The sequence below is a fragment of the Astatotilapia calliptera genome, chromosome 13, assembly GCF_900246225.1.
Source record: "Astatotilapia calliptera chromosome 13, fAstCal1.2, whole genome shotgun sequence".
NCBI lineage: Eukaryota > Metazoa > Chordata > Actinopteri > Cichliformes > Cichlidae > Astatotilapia > Astatotilapia calliptera.
In genome coordinates this window covers 24062100-24081279 of record NC_039314.1, presented here as the reverse complement: position 1 = coordinate 24081279, position 19180 = coordinate 24062100, and the positions used below count along the sequence as shown (strand labels likewise).

The 19180-nt window shown below is 41.2% G+C and overlaps 1 protein-coding gene across 4 annotated transcripts in view; it reads left to right on the top strand.

The window, feature by feature from the left end:
• ehbp1 (EH domain binding protein 1) overlaps positions 1-19180 on the top strand; it is a 163738-nt gene that overhangs the window by 89181 nt on the left and 55377 nt on the right. For all 4 annotated transcript variants that reach the window (XM_026190107.1, XM_026190108.1, XM_026190110.1 and 1 more), the window contains 3 exons: positions 6569-7381; positions 8582-8623; positions 9719-9865. In XM_026190107.1, the coding sequence (XP_026045892.1) occupies positions 6569-7381; positions 8582-8623; positions 9719-9865 (1002 nt within the window). The remainder of the gene's footprint in view (positions 1-6568; positions 7382-8581; positions 8624-9718; positions 9866-19180) is intronic.

The window sequence follows — 19180 nt, the reverse complement described above, 5'->3', positions numbered from 1 at the left end:
TTAGGCATGAATGCTAGCCTGTTGACAATAACCACAGTGGAGGGAGAGGTAGAGACCCAATCCCATATCTGCTAACTGCCCCTCACCCCCCTCCAGGTGCTCAAGTAGCCCTGAAGAAATTGGCTAGATATAAGTAATATAGGAATATGCCGTAGAAGGTGATAGCTGGTGAATAGCTGCAGCACTGTAGCCGGCGTACTCCGACCAGCTTCTCTGTGGAGATCTACACCTGGTGCTCATGTATATTTGGCAATAATGGAGATACAGGTAGATATTACCTACCACTTCCTGTTAGTTCTCATGTAGCTCTCAAAAACCTGGGTCTATAATGTATGTATTTTTAGCTGTCATTGTTTCACACAATGCTGAGAGTGTTATAAGGGGTTAGACTCACGATATTGGCTAAAGTAATAGAATGGATGATATCATTTCTGAATGGCCATTTAATATAATGTTCTAACACCTTGCTGAATTTATGCTATGAAGAATTAAATCTTTATCCCTTGAAAGCTTACTAGGAGTAAACCTTGAAGCTCTTTTTTGAACTGAATCGTTTTTGTCATATTTCATGCCTGCTTATAGAACAGAAATGACTGTTTGCATCAGAAATTAAGTGAGGGTAGTCTTTGCCTGTGGAGCAACCTTTGGAAAATCCCAGAAACTCTTCCAATGGTCGTCAAAACACCTTTTCATGGAGATATACTGAGGTGTCAAAACTCATCATTAGACCACAGGGGCGGTCGTCAAAAGCGTTGAGGCAGTCCAAACTAGTACCGAGCACCAGTGAACATTTCATCGAGAGATTTGACCCCATCGCTCCTAAATGTCATGCATAGCTTAAAGGGCGGTGATCATATTTACATATTTTGTTTCTTGTCTTTTAGCCTAACATTTCAACAAAATGTGCACTGTTCCTTTCATTTTCACTTACCTTTAGCTCCATGTACAGAGAAAATATCACAAGACTCTGATCAGAAAGATCTTCTGTTAGCTTCATCATTTGTAGAAGTACTCTGGTTGAGGTGCTGCCTGGAATGGAGGAAGACAGGAAGGAGGACATGGGGTGACCGGCTGCTAGCTGCGAATTCACCTGACCTACTTTACTGTGTCATCAGCACAGTGTATTCATACAGATGTTGTTCAGACTTTGTGGTGGGAATCTGGCAGTTTAATGTCTGATCCAAGTGAGCTGAACATTTGTGTTTTCACATGCACAGAGAAAGGTTCAGGGCTTCATGTTCATGGAAGGAAACTGCTTCAGACAGCAGATTCACATTTCAGAACAATGAGAGCAAGGCCCTCAGAAAAACAAAGCACTAAAATATCAAAGATAGCAGCCAGTGAAGTTGGTGGAGTTTTTTTAATTTAATTTTTCAGTCAATGAAAATACTCCGGTAAGTTTGCTTCCTCCTGGATTGTGCTGAGTCAAATATTGGCATTGCATGCTGCTTTATTTTGGTTGCTAGATTAATTTAGCTTCAAAATCCTATCATGAAGAGATGCTATGAGATGCAGTATCTGGAAGGTGTTGTATCACATCTCCAGCGTTGCTGCACAACTGTAAATGCAAGTGACTGATTGGATGTGGAAGCCAGGTGGTTCAGGAGAGCAGAAAGATTAGTACTGCACTGGGTGGTGTCATATAGCACCCTGAGGGTGTTTGAATAGAGAAAGTTGACCATCATAAAAAGAAAATGCTGACATGACATGAGATACAGTGGAAGAGAGCATAGTGTGGCAGATTAAGGACCCCAAAGCAGGAAAAACAACAAAATAAATGACAATGGGTGTTTAGAAAGGAGACTTTTTAAGAGGAAATCATAAATGTTTGCAGATCTGAGTGAAAGAGACTGATGAAAAGAGAAGAACCTGTTCAGTGCTGATTCCTGATGAGTTATTGGAAAGTATAGAATTTATTGAATGGAGAGCGGGAATGGAAATGTAGAGAAACGACGACTATCTCTGCTTTTCATGGGCAGTTGATAGACATGGCCCCCTCCTCTCACCGTCTATCTGTGAAAAGTGATTGCAATGAGCTCAGACTGTGCTGAATTATGACAGATAAGGGCAATCAATATTGGGGGTTGGTAGAAAAAAAAAGGGGGAGAAAGTGAATAATTCAGAACATCCACAGCCTTTGAAATGATCTGTTATCAAACGGTATGTGTTTGCATGTTAATTTGTAGAGGTTTTGTATGTTTTATGACTTTGGAGCATCGATATGTTTGGACCTTTTGCTTGTGTGTGTGTGTGTGTGTGTGTGTGTAATGAGGCCAAGGAGAAGTAATTTGTCATGCCATCTGATAGTGTAGCACCAAGCACCAGGCTAAATCGCCCTGAGCGCAACCATGAGGGGTTGGGTTGAAGGAAGGAGGTGCTGATGATTGACAGCGATAGATAGCTGTCAGTCAATGAGAGGGAGTGGAGGGGGAGCAGGGAGCAGCGGCCTGGGGCAGGCGGTGGTGACATTTAGTCCAGACCCAGAGCTTTGTCGGGAGGTTGATGGAAAGTGAGAAAACTAGATATTCTCCAAAATGTGTGATATATATATATATATATATACACTTTACAGGTAAAGGAAAAGGCTTTTGGTCCTAGATGCTTTCTGTAGTAGTTTAGCTGGTGTACTGTTGGTCAGTTGTACTCGGGGTTTGGCTGTATCTAGTTAAACCTTGTGCAAAAGAGGGATTGCATTTTTTTAAATAAGCTCGCCATTGTCAGTCAACGATGCATATCAAACAACATAATTTAAATGCCATTAAAAAAAATGAATGAGAGAGATTATTTTAACCCTTCTACACTTGAAGTTGATTTCACAAACTCGATGAAAGCCCACCATGAAGATGGAGCTTGATTCAACACCACCTTCTACTCCATTGCTATGCTACTCTGCTGCATGTAGTACACACAATAGTGAGTGTTATAAACAAAGGGTTGGAGCAACTGTACTGGCTAAACTATATGGGGGAACGTACATCAGCAGGTCTTAGTGGTGGGAATCACCAGGCGTTCTATGATATGTTATCACAGGACACAATACAGTATTATTGTGATTTCTTTATTATTTTTTATTTTAGAATATCAGAGTGATTTTAATCAGTCCAAGTCAGACTGTGAGTGTTTCCAGAAAGGTTACCTCCTGTCAGGTGGCCTGTGTGATCAAAAGTGGTCATGAGTGTGCAACACCCTCAAACTCTAAGAAACCATTTAGTTAGCAGAAGTTGCAGTCAGTTACAGAATGAGGAAAAATTCAATACAATCAGGCAACTACCATGTTTTTTGTACATACATGGAGGTTGATGTCCTGTATTTACTCATGTGACTGAGCTTGTTCTGAATGAGGAGTTAGCTTTGTCAAGCTAAGTGTATCCAGAGTTGGATGTTTTTTTTGGGGGGTGGCCTGATTTAACATAAGTTTGCTCAACTAATATTATTAGGGTTGCAGTACTAGTATGCATTCACATGTATTTGTGGCAGGGCCTAGGAGCTTCTCATACATACTTGTTGAATCATATAAAGTGTTTTATTGCATTTTGTTTATATTTATATAGCAGAATCTTAACTGTAATAAGCATAGTGTATTTATGTAAATCTCAGTCATCACACATACAGTGATTATTAACATCTATATATTTTTATAATAACTATATAATATATTCAATTCATTATCCCTCTGCAAATGTGATGTTACGTTCTTTGTTTCCATTTTTTCATGTTTCACTTGTGATGTACATCGCCTGTATATAATTTAACAGCCACAAAATTTGTATCCAGTAGATTTTGTTCGGCTCAGTACAAAACACAGAATGGAGAATTTTAAAAAGTGCCAAAGGCCCATAGGAGGGGATTTCGCTCATTAGTAAAAAATAATAATAATAAAGATAATGATATAGTTATAATAAGACTCATTAAAGCTTGATAGTAGATTATTTTATTAAATTTCCTGGGCCAGCCGTATCTCCTCAGCTCTTTTTAAGACCTGTGGTTCTTCCTAAATGGAGCCACACTGTTGCACTTGATATTTGCTTTACCTTACAATATAAAGTACCTTAAGGCAACTATTCTTGTGATGTAGCACTATTTATTTGTGCAGCTGGATAGTGTAGTGGTAAAAATACACACCTCTGGAGTGGGGGTCGCAAGTTCAATCCCCGCCATGCTAAAAACCAGCCCTGGAGTGGCGCAGCTACGTTTGCAGCCTGTCTGGGTGACATAAAAGTGGCTAAAGCCATCTTTTTTACTCCCTATAACTGTTTCAGCCCACTATGAGTATGCATGATTATGGTTATATTTACTGTTTTTAAAATTTAAAAGCTAAACATGCGTTTTAAAAGTTATTTTAAAAAGTAATTTTCAGCAAGAAATAAGTGAGAGAGAGGTACATTGTTATTTCTGGCATCTCTGTTTTGGTAGTTTTGTTGTATTGCCACTTTAATTTTTTACTTTACTGGAGATGCTGTACTGTGTCACAGACTGCAGGCTACCACCTTTGAACACCATCCTCTTAAAAACAACAGGGCTTTGCTGAGTAGTCATCATTGTCTCAGTACGATACGACCAATACTTTTCAAACTGTAAGAGAAGATATAAGAAGAATAAAGCATGACACTAAGGTCGAAAAGACTGTAGCGCATGTCAAGACTAACATCGACCCTGAAACAAAACCCAGTTCGAGAGCCTCCCCCGACCTCCTCCTCATGCAGCTCTCACTTTCTCCCACTCTCACGCTTTCCTTTCTCTCATTCTTTCATTCTGTACCTATTGAGCAGCAAAGTTGTCGCTCTCTTTCACAGCCTACCCTGGGCAAGAGGGGAACAATGCAAGCACACTTTGCTCCCCTGAATACGTGTTAGAAACCCAATCAGGCCCTCTTATTCGTCATATTCTTTTCTCTTTTTTCTTTCACAGTCCTGTCAGGGAAAAGGGACGGGGGGGGGGGGGGCTCGCAGCAAAGGCAAACCCCTCTCTGTTCTCCCTTTTCTTTTTTTCCCGCCGTCTCTTCTTTTTTTCCTGCTTTGTTTTTGTGTACATGCACTCACATGCACCTCATTTTCCTGTGTGAGTATAGTTATTCTACCCATGGTTAGTTTTTTAAATCAGTAGAAATAAAACAAAAAAAACCCCTCATCTGCAGTTTTTGTAAAGTGGGAAATTTGCTATAGAAAGACTGCATTGTACCAGGCTGTAAACATGCTTATATCTGTGACTAAAATTAGGAATTTTAACACAACATCTACCTGGCTTTTGGGTCCAGCCTGCTGTTGTCATTAGAGAAACATCAGTTTTTTTCCGTCCTGGCTTCATTTTTAGCCCCTGCGGTTGCAGCTTGGTTAGAATCCACTTTTTCCCTCTTATAAAAACACCTCAGTATATATAGGACGTGGTTTGACAGACTTGAGAGCAATTTCTGAGTTGTTCCATGCATAGTCACTACATAGGCACCTCTAACTACTGATACAGTATGATTTAGTAACCAGGCCAAAAATATGACAGAGACCACACAATTCAGAAAAGAGCTTTGAGGTTTTCTCCTAGTAGGCTTTCAAGGTGTAAAGAGTTAACCAACAGCTCAGTAGTAGAAAGGCCCCATGTGAGAGTAGTGCAGGTGCACATTTTTATCCAGGGAAAAACCCACTGGATTTTTTCCACACTAGTGAGAGTGGGTATGAAGCAGACTATCTCCTGCTGTGTGCTACATGTGAGAAAAGCCAACTTTGGACCGTATCCCGACCTGCTTCTTACGATATTGTCCAGAATAAAAGTGAAAAAATGTCTCTAGAGGCTAGTTTCACAAGAAATTGGAGACTGAAGAAGCAGGAAAGAACTCAAAATTGTAAATAGTTAAGCAGGCTCTTCAACCATCAAGGAGGGTTTGGTGGAAATCGTGGGGGTTGATAGACTGAGCAGATCAACAGAGGCAGTGAAACAAACGGGTGCAGCAACAGGTTGGAATTAGATCAACACTATCAAGCAGGCCAGATACAAGCTGCGATACCTGAGAGAGATGGATGACGAGGTTGTGTGTGCGCAGGAATGGAGGCTGTGTGTTTGTGTGCTGTTAATCTATTTATTTACCTGTCATTGGCTGCGATAATGGTTTTCATCCCTTCTCTCTGTGTCTCTCTGTCTCAGTCTATCTTGTGATGGGGGATTGGTTTTTCGTGTGTCGCTTGATAATCACACCTGTATTTTCTCATCAGACTCTAATCAGACCAATTACACGCGTGACGGAGAGCGTGGGCATGTTGATGCAGGGGAGCGATAAAGACACACACATACACACTCACAGACACTTCGGGATTAAGCTCTCTGTCTTGGGGTATCTACGTCCCTTATCGGGGACAACCATCCCTGACGTGGCCTGTCAGCAGGCATGCCAAAAGTGTCGCTCACGCACAAACACATGCGAACACACTTAGGTCATGTATGCAATGCACCAAATATAATCTATGTCTAAAAAAGAAAGCATGCCTCTCCTGTCTTGCTATTTACCCTTTGATCCCTCTCTGCCCTCGTTGTGATGAAGAATACTCTGAAAGTCTGTCTATTCTCGTACTTGTTTCGATAGGCATATGACGGCTTCGCCAGCCTCGGCATCTCTCGTCTCCTGGAGCCATCCGATATGGTGCTGCTGGCCATTCCTGACAAACTAACAGTAATGACCTACCTGTATCAGATCCGGGCCCATTTCTCTGGCGAGGAGCTCAATGTGGTGCAGATAGAGGCCAACAGCAACCGCAGCACCTACAAAGTGGGTGACTTTGAGACTGATACAAATGCATCAATAGACCAGGACAAGTTCTACGCTGAACTGAACGATGTGCAGCCCCGCAAGGCTGACTCTCAGGCTGCTGTTTCTGCCAGCGGTGCCACCACTGAATCTAACACAGCTGAAGCTACTGAGGGAGAGGTGAAGGAGCAAGGTTTGAAGGCCGAGGTAGGAGCAGTTTCGGCCGGCTTGTCGACTCCAGCGCTGTCACAGTCCTCGCTTCCTGTCCCATCACCGCGCACAGTATTAGTTTCCACAGCAACAAACTCAACCTATGTGATGGCGTCAGGCTCTGAGGAGAGGGGAAATCTACAGAAAGCAAACACTTTAGACCTTAGTGAGTTACCACAGCGAGTGGAGATGGAGAAGGAAAGGCAAAACAAGGATGAACCAGGAGAGCAGAGAGGAGAGGGAGCTCCCGAACCAGCGTCCCCTACCAGGAGAGGAGCTACTTTGTCCCACTCGCCACCCCATCCGAAACTGGGCTTCTCCTACAACAGGGATGCCGACCTCATCAAGAAAAAGAGGGCAAGCCTGCGTCACTCAGAGTCTGAGCCTGCATCAGATACCAGCTCTTCTCCAGTGAATCATACAGATGCCCCAGTCAAACAGGTAAATACACATGAAGCCTAACATTTCATACTTTATTAACACACTGTAGTGTTTCCTGAATATTGTAAATATATGACGTTGGAAAGTAATCAACTAAATTAGTCTGTATGATCTGGACTAATTCTAACTGCTTAATGCAGGTATTAAGATTCTGACAGCGTTTGCGTGCAGATTCCTGCTTTTCCCCCTAAATGAATTGTTCTCATTTTTATCCTTGCACCCTGAATTTGATTGAAACTTTCACAGCTACATCAGTCAAAGACAGAGGATACGGTGAACATTCATTCCCTTCTGACGCTCGCTAAGCTTCAAATCCCGACCTCGTTGATGCGGTTGCAGAGATGACCGTACTGAAACTCTCCCGTTCTGCATTAGATGTTGTCGTCACCTGTCTTGTAGCCGAGAACCAGACGCGTCTGGGCCGAGCCTTTAACACGTGGCAACTATGAAAGGCACTGGGAGAACCCCCTGCTTTGACATTTCATTATATTTTTCATTATATTTCTCATCCCTGCAGTTGATGGCAGTCGCACCGTGACTGCTCAGGCGTGGCGATGCTTTGCACCGAGCACACATCATCTCGTCTCTCACACACGCCCTGTGACACACACCTGTATGTGCGTGTGTGTGCACAATCACACTGAATGCACTGCTGTCTGCGTTGGTTAACCCCAGATTACTGCTTGTTGTTTACAAGTCGAAAGGTCACAGGGCAAGCGGGGGGCTATGACAGTCATGACATCCCATTTTGATCTGCTTTTATCTAGTTAGCAGGATGTATCCAGGCCAGATTTGGGGTAATATTGCTAAATGTAAAAGCTCTGCTTACAATACACCCAGAATTACCTTGCAGATAAAATTCTGACTTCAGTGTGTGGTTTGCTTATTTGCCAAAGCCGTCATGCTCTCCACACAAATGGACCCAGACAGGGCTATGAGCCCAGGTTCCCCTCAGAGGGTGCATATCATAGGGAACATACCTGCTCCTGGATTAGAAAAGCATAGGGCTGAATTAATCCCCCACTTGCTGCATGTCCAGTAAAGAAATGTGAAAGCCGCTTGTGTGATAGTTTGCGGCTGAAGATAAACACATCACTCACCATTCTAAACAACATTATTGGTTTCATTCTTCTGGGGAAATGCTTTGAAAATTAGGAGTGCCTCTTTGACCACTGCAGTCATGATTTATTTTCTTTTTAGGAGCCACGACCTGCCCCTGTGTCGAGCCCCCCAGCTGAGAAGGTGAGTATGGTTTAAAAGAAATGGATTGTTTTAGTACTTCAGACCTTGATTAGCAAGTGGTAAATTATAAGGAGAAGCTACCTTACATAGGAAGTGGCCGCAGTCTTGAGCAATAGGGCAAAAACACGGACAGTTGGAGATCCAAAGGCTGAGTAGTCATTCCTGTTATACTTCTTTAAAGTCCGCTTAAAGTCAACTGCCTGGGTCCATGCATAGGTGGTGTATTTTGATATAAATTCTCAGTGAACAAGTCCAGGCAGTCACAAAAACTAAGCAGGCCGGTTGGCATCAGCATGGACCTTTGCGCTTCCCAGGTAGACCCTAGCGGACTCGTGGATGCGAAAAGTATGCAACCTCTTTTTATCTTCTGTGACTTATTACCCAGGTGATATACTAGGTATGGATACCAAAGATGATTTCATTTTTATATCATTAAGAAGTTAGATTTAAAAAAGCTATATATTATTATACAACATTCCAGGATTTTTTCCTCTATCTGGCATGCATGTTTATGCCGCATTGGCAACCACCAATTGCTAGAGAAAAAATGGTTACTCCACATTTGGTTGGCGAGTGATTGCTGGAGGCTGTCGCACTTCAAACCTCCTTGCAGTTTGTTTGGTCACTAGCGGTTTATGACAGTTGTCACTGGTTTGCCTGGAAGACACTGACTTTTAAAACGTAAAAAGCTGAAGTTGACCCATTTGAAACCTGTTATTTTAGTGGTAATGCACAACAAAGTTTCACTACCGCTCTGTGGTAGAGACAAGTTTGCAGACAAGTCAACATCCTCCATGAAAATCAAAGTTGACCACGTCAATCTGCTAGCATCCAAAGAAATCACAAGGTTTTTAGTGCAACACCCTCTTTGCAACCAGTTTCAACTATGGGGAACCTGCAACCTCCAGCAATCACTCACCAATCAACCCTGGAGGTTGCCAGGGGGTCACCGGTCTGTAGGTCTGTGTGATTGAGGTCTGGCTGAAGAAAGCTTACCTTATTTATGGCACAATGTGATTACAATGAACCCTTCCCAGTCTCAGTTACAATAGCTTTAGTTTTCTGAGTGTATCCTCTCTCTTTTCACATGTGTAGAAGGTCCTCTCTCGTCAGGAGGAGTTGAAGGAGAGAGCCAGACTCCTCTTGGAGCAGGCCCGCAGAGATGCTGCGATGAAAGCCGGCAGCAAATACATCTCCAACTCAGCTGCAGCTGCACCAAACAGAGCTGCAGGTGTCTGTGATGTAAGTCCAAGCCTTCCTTTTTGTCTGTGTGGGATTGGAGGTGTTGGTATTGTCCACTTAAAAGAATGAAATTGTCTCTGTTCTACCATCATTCTGGTAGAGTTTGATCTTCGTTTCATCTGCCCAAAGAATGTTTTTCCAGAACTGTGCTGGGTTTTTTTTAATGTTTCTTTTTTACTGTAGTCCAATCTGGACTGTCTGGTCTTGAGGTGTATGACTGGCTTGCACCTTGCAGTGAACCCTCTGTATTTACTTTCATGCAGTTTTCTTTTTATGGTAGACTTGGAAATCGATAAATCTTCTTCCTGGAGAGTGTTGTTTGCTTGGCTGGGTGTTGTGAAGGGTTTCCCTTCACCATGGAAATGATTCTGTGATCATCCACCACTGTTGTTTTCCATGGACGTCCAGATCTTTTTGCGTTGCTGAGTTCACCAGTGCTTTATTTCTTTCTCAGGACATACCAAACTGTCACTCCTAATATTTTAGCAGTTTCTCAGATGTTTTTTTTCTGTTTTCGCAGCTGAAGAATAGCCTGTTTCTCCTGCATGGAGAGCAAAATCTTCCAAATGCAAGCACCTCACGCAAAATCAACTCCAGACTTTTTTTCTGCTTAACTGATAATGACATAACGAAGGAGTTTCGTCACTTGCACATGAAATAACCTTTGAGTCAAAGTACTCCAATTAAAAACTGAGCGGCACAACTCCTAAGAAAGCTGCCCATCTACACATTAGGCCATGACCATTATGTAACCATTACTGGAATATGTTTAAGTGAACAGGTAAAAAAAACAAAAAAAAAAAAACAACTTGTGTCAGTGTCCAAATATATATGGACATAACTGTAGATGTGGACATTGTATCTAAGAAAGGCCCTGAGAGTCAGGATGAGGTCTGTGTAGTGAGTAAAAGCTTGCTTGAATATGAGTTTTGTTGTATGGCATCACGTCAGTGTGCAGGGAAAGCTAATAGGGTGACCCCACACCTCCTCAACTTATTCAGCGCCCTCATGTCACTTCCACAGTCTCTCTATTTGCTGCTCACTGCGCTTCCAACATGCTGGAAAAGCTTGTCCAAACTGTCTCATCCTGTGGCAGCCCACTTTGGTGAACACTTTAAGGAAAGTCTTTGAGAAGGAGAGAAGACTTTTCCTTATTAACTTCTGCTGAGACTCACTTACACTCTGGTGTGTGGAACATGTCAGTGTGGAAAGCTCAAATATGGATGGACTTCTTCGCTCTCTCCTCTCACCATAAACATGTCTCCCCCTCTCTCTCGTGCTCTCTCTCTCTCTACTCAGACTCTCTCTTTGGTCATCTTGACTCTGCACAATTTTTATGACATCCCCCACCAATTTTGCTGCCCCCTCACTTTACCCTGAACACTGAGTAAATGTTGTACACAAACACCTGTCAGCAAAAGTACATTCATGGTAAAAAAAAAAGAAAGAAAAAAAGAAGGGGGCCAGAAATCGCTGTAGCGAAGCAAACTAGACTAGAGAAGATGCGAGTGAAATTGCCAGCTCTGAACTGAGCACGCTCCACTGAACATAATATACTGGGAGGAGGGGGCACACTGATGAACCAGGAGTTACCCTGGGAAAGCACTGTGGTCAAATCCTCCGTTATGTTTCCAAATATTTCAGAGAAAAGGAAAGGGGGAGGGTTAAGAAAAAAATATGGTCTTGTGAGAATTGTGACGACAAGGGATTTGAGGGTAAAATGAAATAAATACCTTTTGGTAATGAAATATCTAAAAGGCAGCAGCCGCATGCCCCCTGCGTTTGCTCCCTGAGTCCTTAAAGAGAAATATGCCCTTGAATTAGATGTTTTTAAAGTGTGTATGTGTGTGTTGTCGGTGTTTGTTCATGTTTGTGCGCCGGCCACAGGAATAACCAGTTCGGCATAATCTGAGGAAATAAACGAGGACCTTCCAAGGACTGGGAGCCGTTAAAAGTCTTCAGTGGAAGAAAGCAAATTAAAAGAGTTTTTCAAAGCTGTTGCAGTGCTGATATATTTCCTTAGCCACAAAAAAAGGTCCTCTTCTGTCCCTTGTTGTCTGGCAAGATGGCGGACTTCACTTAGATTAGCTCCTTAAAGTAGGCAAACCCACCCCTCCACTCTTTCTCTCTCTCCTCCTTATTTCCTCACTCATTTCCAAGGACAATTGGTTAATAACCCCTAAACACACACTTACTTACACATACACACACACACACTCCTCTGCATAAAAAAGGAAGGGAAGCAAGAGGGGTGGGAGGGAGATATTGAATTGTTTACACTTTTTTTAATAGAAAACATTGATCAAAGGAATACGACTGGCCTCGAGGCCAATGTGCTGATAATTGTTAGTGATTCAGATTAGATTACTTGATGTCTTGTTTTGATTAGCATGAGTGTGTGTGTGTCTGTGTTATCAGCTGGAGAGGCCCAAGCTTTTCCCATTTAACTCTCCATCTGTCTAAGTAGGTGCTTTGTGGTTTAGCATGCATAGGGTATAATTTAATTCAGCTAAAGCAGGCTTCGTTCTTCAAGGGAAACGGCTAATGTGAGGGAAAGGTGGGGCTTACATTAGCTGCTTTAGCGTATAGCTTTCAAAGCACAAACGACAAATGAGTCATCAGGTGTCATCTTTTAACTGAAATCATGTCGTACACAAAGCTGCAGGTGTCAGGATTTTTATATGATAATGCAGTTCTCTTTTATCGAAAAACTGATACTCCAGAAAACTCATAGTTTTAGTGCTAATTATATTACACTGGTCAGCAGTATTTCAGGAGTTGTCTTCAGAGATAAAATGAGCTATTACTTATTTTGTCTGCCAGCTCTAAAGAAGTTAGAAGTTAAAATGGCTCATTTTTCTGGCATTTTTAAGAGATTTAATTTTTCCTGTTTTTACACTTGTGCACTGATTAGATCAAAAAAAGATCAACTCAGGTGAGATTTAATATAGAAATTTAAAAAATCAAAGCTTATTCAGCTGCTGGGCCAGGCCAAAATGTTGTCTAAGTGGGATGGTGTGAAACAGTGATTAATTGGAGATTGATTACCCAGAGTGTTATGACATACATCTCAAATGTTAAAAAAAAGCAATCGTTATTTACTATTTAACACTGTAGGACATCCCTTTGAGTGTTGAGACTAGTTATGCTACTTAGGTTTTAGGTTTGAAACCTTCTTTCCCCACAGCTAACACTAAATGTGACAGAAACCTCAGAAACATATACAAACTGATACATGATCAAGCTCAGCTATACTAGCTATCTGTACTAAAATCAGGTCTTCATCTATTCATGTGAACATAGCACGAACAATGTGTTAGACACTTGTGTTTGTGTGTGTGTGTGTGTGTGTGTGTGTGTGTGTGTGTGTAGCCCTGTTCTCCTGACCTATGCTCTCCCTCCTGCCATCCCTAATTGTAGCCCACAGTCACTGCTTCTTTCATCTAAGGTCACAGGTTCCTCTCTTTCTCCCTGCCTTCTCAGTCTTTCTCTCTCCTCCTCACTCCATTTCTCTTTCATGTCAGATTTTTGACTTCGAGCCCCAGTTCTTTCCTTTCCCATCTCTTTATTTATCTTTGTCTGTCCTCTCTCTGTAGTCTTTGATGGATGACCAGTACTACTAATTGTTCTGTGCTCACCAGCGTTGGCCTCACCACCTCCTCCTCCTCCTCATAGGTGGCCTTCACAACATATCAGTAGTCACTGGTGCAGATGTCTTGTAATGTTGTAATGTCACCACCCCCTACCTAAGCAGTAGCCAAATGGGTGTGACAAAGTGGGTGAGAAGACCATTTGTCTACATTCTTAGTTAACATTCTTGTTTTGATTTAACCATATTTCACATGTAATCTGCAATAGGCAAACATCTACTATCCCGGGTTTGTTTATGTTCTGCACTTTTACAGATTATATAATATAACATCTTGGTTTAAATCAATTCATGCAAGTTTGTTAAGTTAACATGTTATTTATTTCAACTGTTAATTTGTATTGTTTGAACTTATCTTTACCTACCTGTCTTCCAGAAGCAAAAGGAGGAAATGTAGTTCTACTTCCTGCTTTATACCTTCTGGGTTCATCTGAGGTCACAGGAAGAGACCAAGGGCAGGAGGGGAAGAATTCTTATAATTTAATAAAGTTGATTTTAAAGGGTTTATAAAGAAATAGATTTAATGTTGTGATATGTATTGATTACACCAGAGTTTATGTTGCCAGTCAAGAGGAGTAGTAGAGGATGAATATAATCATGTTCATCTCACCTACCTACTGAATGGAATAGTCCAGAGGAGAAAGTGTTTGATTAAGGGGACTATTTAAGCAGATGAACTCAGGTGTTTCAGAAGAAGGGTTCAGGTCAGTGTAGCTGTGTGCAGTTTGACCTTAATTTCCGTTGATTTAAGTTCAGTTATGTTTATTTGAATTGAGTTTATTATAGAGTTGAGTTTCTTATTTGTTTCTTTGTAAATATTCTTGGGCCACAGAATGGTGAATAAATCACTTGCTACACTGGACAGCATCAGTCTCCTGCACTTCTTTGACCGCTTAAGTCGAGTCCTACCACAATGGGTAATTAATGAGCTTTCCTAAAAATATCTAGACTTTTTTTTTGTCCTTAGTCCTGACATCCCCAGTTTTGGTTTTAGTCTTTCTTTTGCTCTTTGGACTTTCCCACTGTTATTCTTTTAATAGGAGGTGTGTGTGTGCATGTCTCTGTGTGTCTGTTCACTTCAGGTCTTCTCATCCATTAGCAGATGAGAACAGTAATTTCACACCGGCCTGGCCAGGCTAATTATCAGGATCCACACTTGGTTTGGGGAGAAGTGTGTGTGCATGTGGACCCACAAAGCAAAATGTGCAACTATGTGTGTTCCTTTGCAGAAAACTGTAAAGCAGAAATTTGTGTGTGTGTATGTGTGCAGATTTGTAGCACCTGTGCATATTTGAACGTCTTTTTTTTATTTTGTGTGTGTGTCTTTGAGTATGTGTGTGCTTTGCTTGTGGAATGCGTTCAAGAGTGCACGCAAATGCCTCGGTGTTTTCCAGGTAAGAGAGTTTCCCTGCTCACTGACTCGTTGTGATTCCTATAATTGGGTCCCGTTTGATTTTTGCCGACCAGCACCCCAACCACGTCTTCCTCCCCTTCTTCCCCCATCACCCCCCTTATTCCTCTTCCTTCTCCTCAGCAGTGGAGAGGACTCCTGGGTCTCTGCTGTTGTGACCTGTGGGTGTTGTCACTCACTCCCATCTGCTGTCTGTCCTCTCATTCTGACTCGTCTGTCATGTCCTCCTTTCTTTCTGAATTAGATTTCATTCTGTTTTAAATTGGGGACCAAAACAAAGCCCTCTGGCTGTACTGTGATGTATGTAAAAAAAAAAAGAAATTATTATTATTCAAAAAAAACAAAAACAAAAAAACAATAAAGAAAATATCCAAGAGCCATTAAAAAGGTTACCTTTTACCCAAGGCCCTCTGACTGAACCTTGTGTAAAAGTCCCTTTAAAAGAAAAACACATTGTGTGTTATTTATTTAATTTCATATATTTCATTATAACAGGTTAGTATTTTGTCTTTCCTTCCTTCCTCCATTTATTTTGACATTTGGGACCAAAACAAAGCCTTCTGGCTGAACATTGTCATTTTTAGGAACCTTTTCAAATGCCGAACATGGAAGTTGTGTGTGAGTTCTTCCTGTTTTATTTTGGAAGCATTACATTCAGGTCCTCACGAGTGGCCCATTATAACAGGTCCCTTCTTTTTACATAAACTAAAATAATCCTGAAAAAATAATCTTAGTCCTCACATATTCTGATTTCGGTTTTGTTCTCATGGATTTGACCATTGAAAATCCAACCAGTAAAGGGTTGTCTGTGCAGCAGAAAGAGGAAAGAAATGTCTGTTTTGAAAATGCAAATATGGCCATATGCACTCTCCTTTTTTGTCCACACTTTATGTTCACACACTGTTCTTTACTCCCCTCCTCCTCCATCTACTCTCCTTTTCAGCTTTCTCCCACCAGTAATAGTTTTTCTCCAGGTCTCATTTTAATGTGGCTGCAGTGCCTTTCTTCTCCCAGTGCTCATTTTTTCCCCCTCTTCTCTTCTTCCTCTTCTTCCTTCCCTCACCCCCTCCTTTCTTCTTCTTGTTCTCTGTCCTTTTTGAAGAATCTGCCCCTAATGAAACTAAATAGTTTGGTGGGGAGTTTCTTTGGACTATGTGTGCGTGCTTGTCTTGGAGTGTGTGGGTATGTGTCATGGCCGAATTGGCTAGAGTGGAGATCAAAGGCAGTCTCTAAATCGAGTGTGTGCGTGCGTGTGTGTTAACGAGCAAGAGAAAGACAGCTCTCTGAATTGCATCACAAGAGCTGATCAAGCCATCAGAGAAGAAAGCGGTAACTCACTTACACTTACATACCTCTCCTGAACACATGTACCTCTCCTCCTTTCTCTCTTTGTTATATTGTTCACGTTTGACCAAGTGGAAGTGTCAAATGTTTTTCATGTCCATCCTCTAACACTGGTGTTTTGCCTTTTTTACTTTCTCCCTCGTTTTGTTCTGCTTTGTTCTCTGTATTTTATTCATAAAGTATCAAGTTTAGAGAACGTTTAAAAATTGATGCAAAACAAAGGCATTGTGACTCAACAATGATGTGATCTTGGTCACAATGCAGAATGGTTATGTAGGATGCATCATGATGTCTGCGTAACTCAAGAAAAAAATAGACTCAAAGTCAAAAAGGACCTGCATATTTGTTCAATGGTCCGTTTCAACAGTATAGTTATGACACTTAATTTTATGCATAGGCCTAGCCAATGTCTGCTGGCTCCAGCTCCCTGGCTCAGGACAGTTAAAACAATCAGGCCTCTAAAATCACTTCACTCAGAGTTTTTATGAAGGTAAAATCTATCCATTGAAGCCCATTTTCTTTTTGTAAAGATGAAAGCGTATATATAAATGCTGTTAAGTCGATCCTTTTAAAATGAGAGTCTGTGGAGTTTGGTTTGGTTTTTAACAATAACAAACTCGTTTAGTAAACAAAGAAAGAAAGAACAATGCAATAAACAAAATATTCTAAATAAATGAAATAACAATTAAGACCAGAAATTAAAGTGAACTTTTTCAGTCGGAGGAAGTCTGAAACATGGAAGCCTTAGTGATACACAAAGGATATTAAAGAGAAACTGATCTGACTTTTTTAATGCATCATTTGAAGTATTTGGAACAGTACTGAGGAAAATTAATCGGTTGATTAATGAAAAAAATTATCTGGTACGAATGGGTTTGTCAGACATGGTACAATGACCTGTTACAAACTGCTTGCATTGTATTTTAACAGCTATTTTGACTAACAACTGTTATCACTGGACCTGCACAAACACACCAGTCTATCTGGAATAAGCTATAGTGCCTCAGTGAATGTCTCCGCCTTAACCCCGGCACTTTCGAGAACTTTCTCAGGAAGCAGTAGTGGAACTAACACAGGCCATAACTTCTAAAGTGAGTTCTGTTTTCTTCAAAAGGGGGCAGGGAGTTGATCTCATGTTCTCCGTTTCTCTATTACTATGTCCCTCCGCCACCTCCTCTCTCACCCCCTTCACCTTTTTTGTCTCTCTCTCCCCAGCAATTATCCTGTCTATTTAAAGGGCAGAACCTTCCCATCATACTCGTCTGTCAGAACGACAATCTGCTCTGACTTTTGTGTGCATGTCCCCACTCAACCTGTTCTACCTGTCCTACTGTACAAGTGTCCTTTGTTAAGTATACACACCGGCTTACACACTGTGCTGAGGGCAAATTGTTAATTCAACTATGGAACCACAGTTAAACAGAACTTCAAAAGTCAAACACACTAACGTATTTGCTCATTATTAAAAAATCAGCTGAATTTTAAACGCACACCTTTGTTCTTCTGCCACATACTCAGTACTTCAAAACAATATTCTGTCGTATACAAACCATATGAATTTGTTTTTCATGCAAAATGTCTCCTGTGTCATTCACACATGATTCCACTGCTGCTTCAACTGTTAACAAGTAAGAGATACCAAAAAGATTTTGCACATACAGTATGTATAAACAAAAACTAGATTTTTATATTCTCGAACCACAGATCATTTTGGCTCTGTACACCACCACGGCGGATTTTTAATCAGACAATCAAGGTATGATTGAAATTCAGACTTTTCGCTTCAATTCAAGACATTTACCAAAAGTACTGCTTTTTTATACATAGCCCACCACTTTCAAGGGCTCAAAAGTAATTGAACAAGCAGGTTGATGGCCAGGTGGGCTCGTTCCCGCATTCACTATTTAATGACACATGAAGAAGATATAATATCTGAATTGATTCCACTTTTGAACTTACAGTTCATTGCGCTTTTCTAGATCTCTCAATGAGGACTAGAAATGTCAGTGCAAGTTAGGGGGAGTTCGTAAGTATGAAAAAGACAAAATAAACTCATCAGAGAGACAGTAAAAACGTGAGGAGGAGACAAATCAATAATCTGGTACTTTCTCAAAAACAGGGAATACACTGGCCAGCTAAGAGACACCCCAAGTCCTGAGAGACCACAGAAGACAACAAAAGTTCATGATAAGAAAAAAATACTTCACAACATCTAAGTCAAGAACACTTTTGACATTGTCAAAGTCTTAAATCAAGAGATGCCTTCATGAATGCATATAGAGAGGATTTAAAACAAGATTTAAACTACTAGTTACACTCGAGGCTAAGAAGGCAAAAACAGCTTAAAGAGACCGCACAGTTCTGAGTAATCGTCAAACAGATGAAACCAGGATGAACTTGTAACAGAATGATGTCAAGAGAAACATATGGAGGAGGAGAGAAATGGCTCATGATCATGATTATCTCAGTTTGTCTGATTACGTCTGAGCTCCTGACAATAGGAGACTATGTATAAAAAGATCTGTAATTTCTAAACCTTTAATGGAATACTTATGTTAAACCCCTTGAATTAAAGCTGAAAAACTTCAATCTCATCTTGATTATCTGATTTAAAATCCACTGTAGTGCAGTATTTGTAGCACCGGCTATTGTCCAAATACTTACGGACCTAACTGTACTTAAAACCTCAGACATAACCTTGCACACCACTCCTGCATCTTTGCAGTTGCACATAAACACACACTAACACACAGGTGCATAAGCCGCACTCCTGCTCAAATTCCACGCCGACATCTCTCAAATTTATATTTATGTACATATAACACACACATACAGGCACACACAGACCCCTATCATGGGCACGCACCCGTCGAATCATAATTAGGCTGTGTCCTGGTTCTTTGATAGCCAT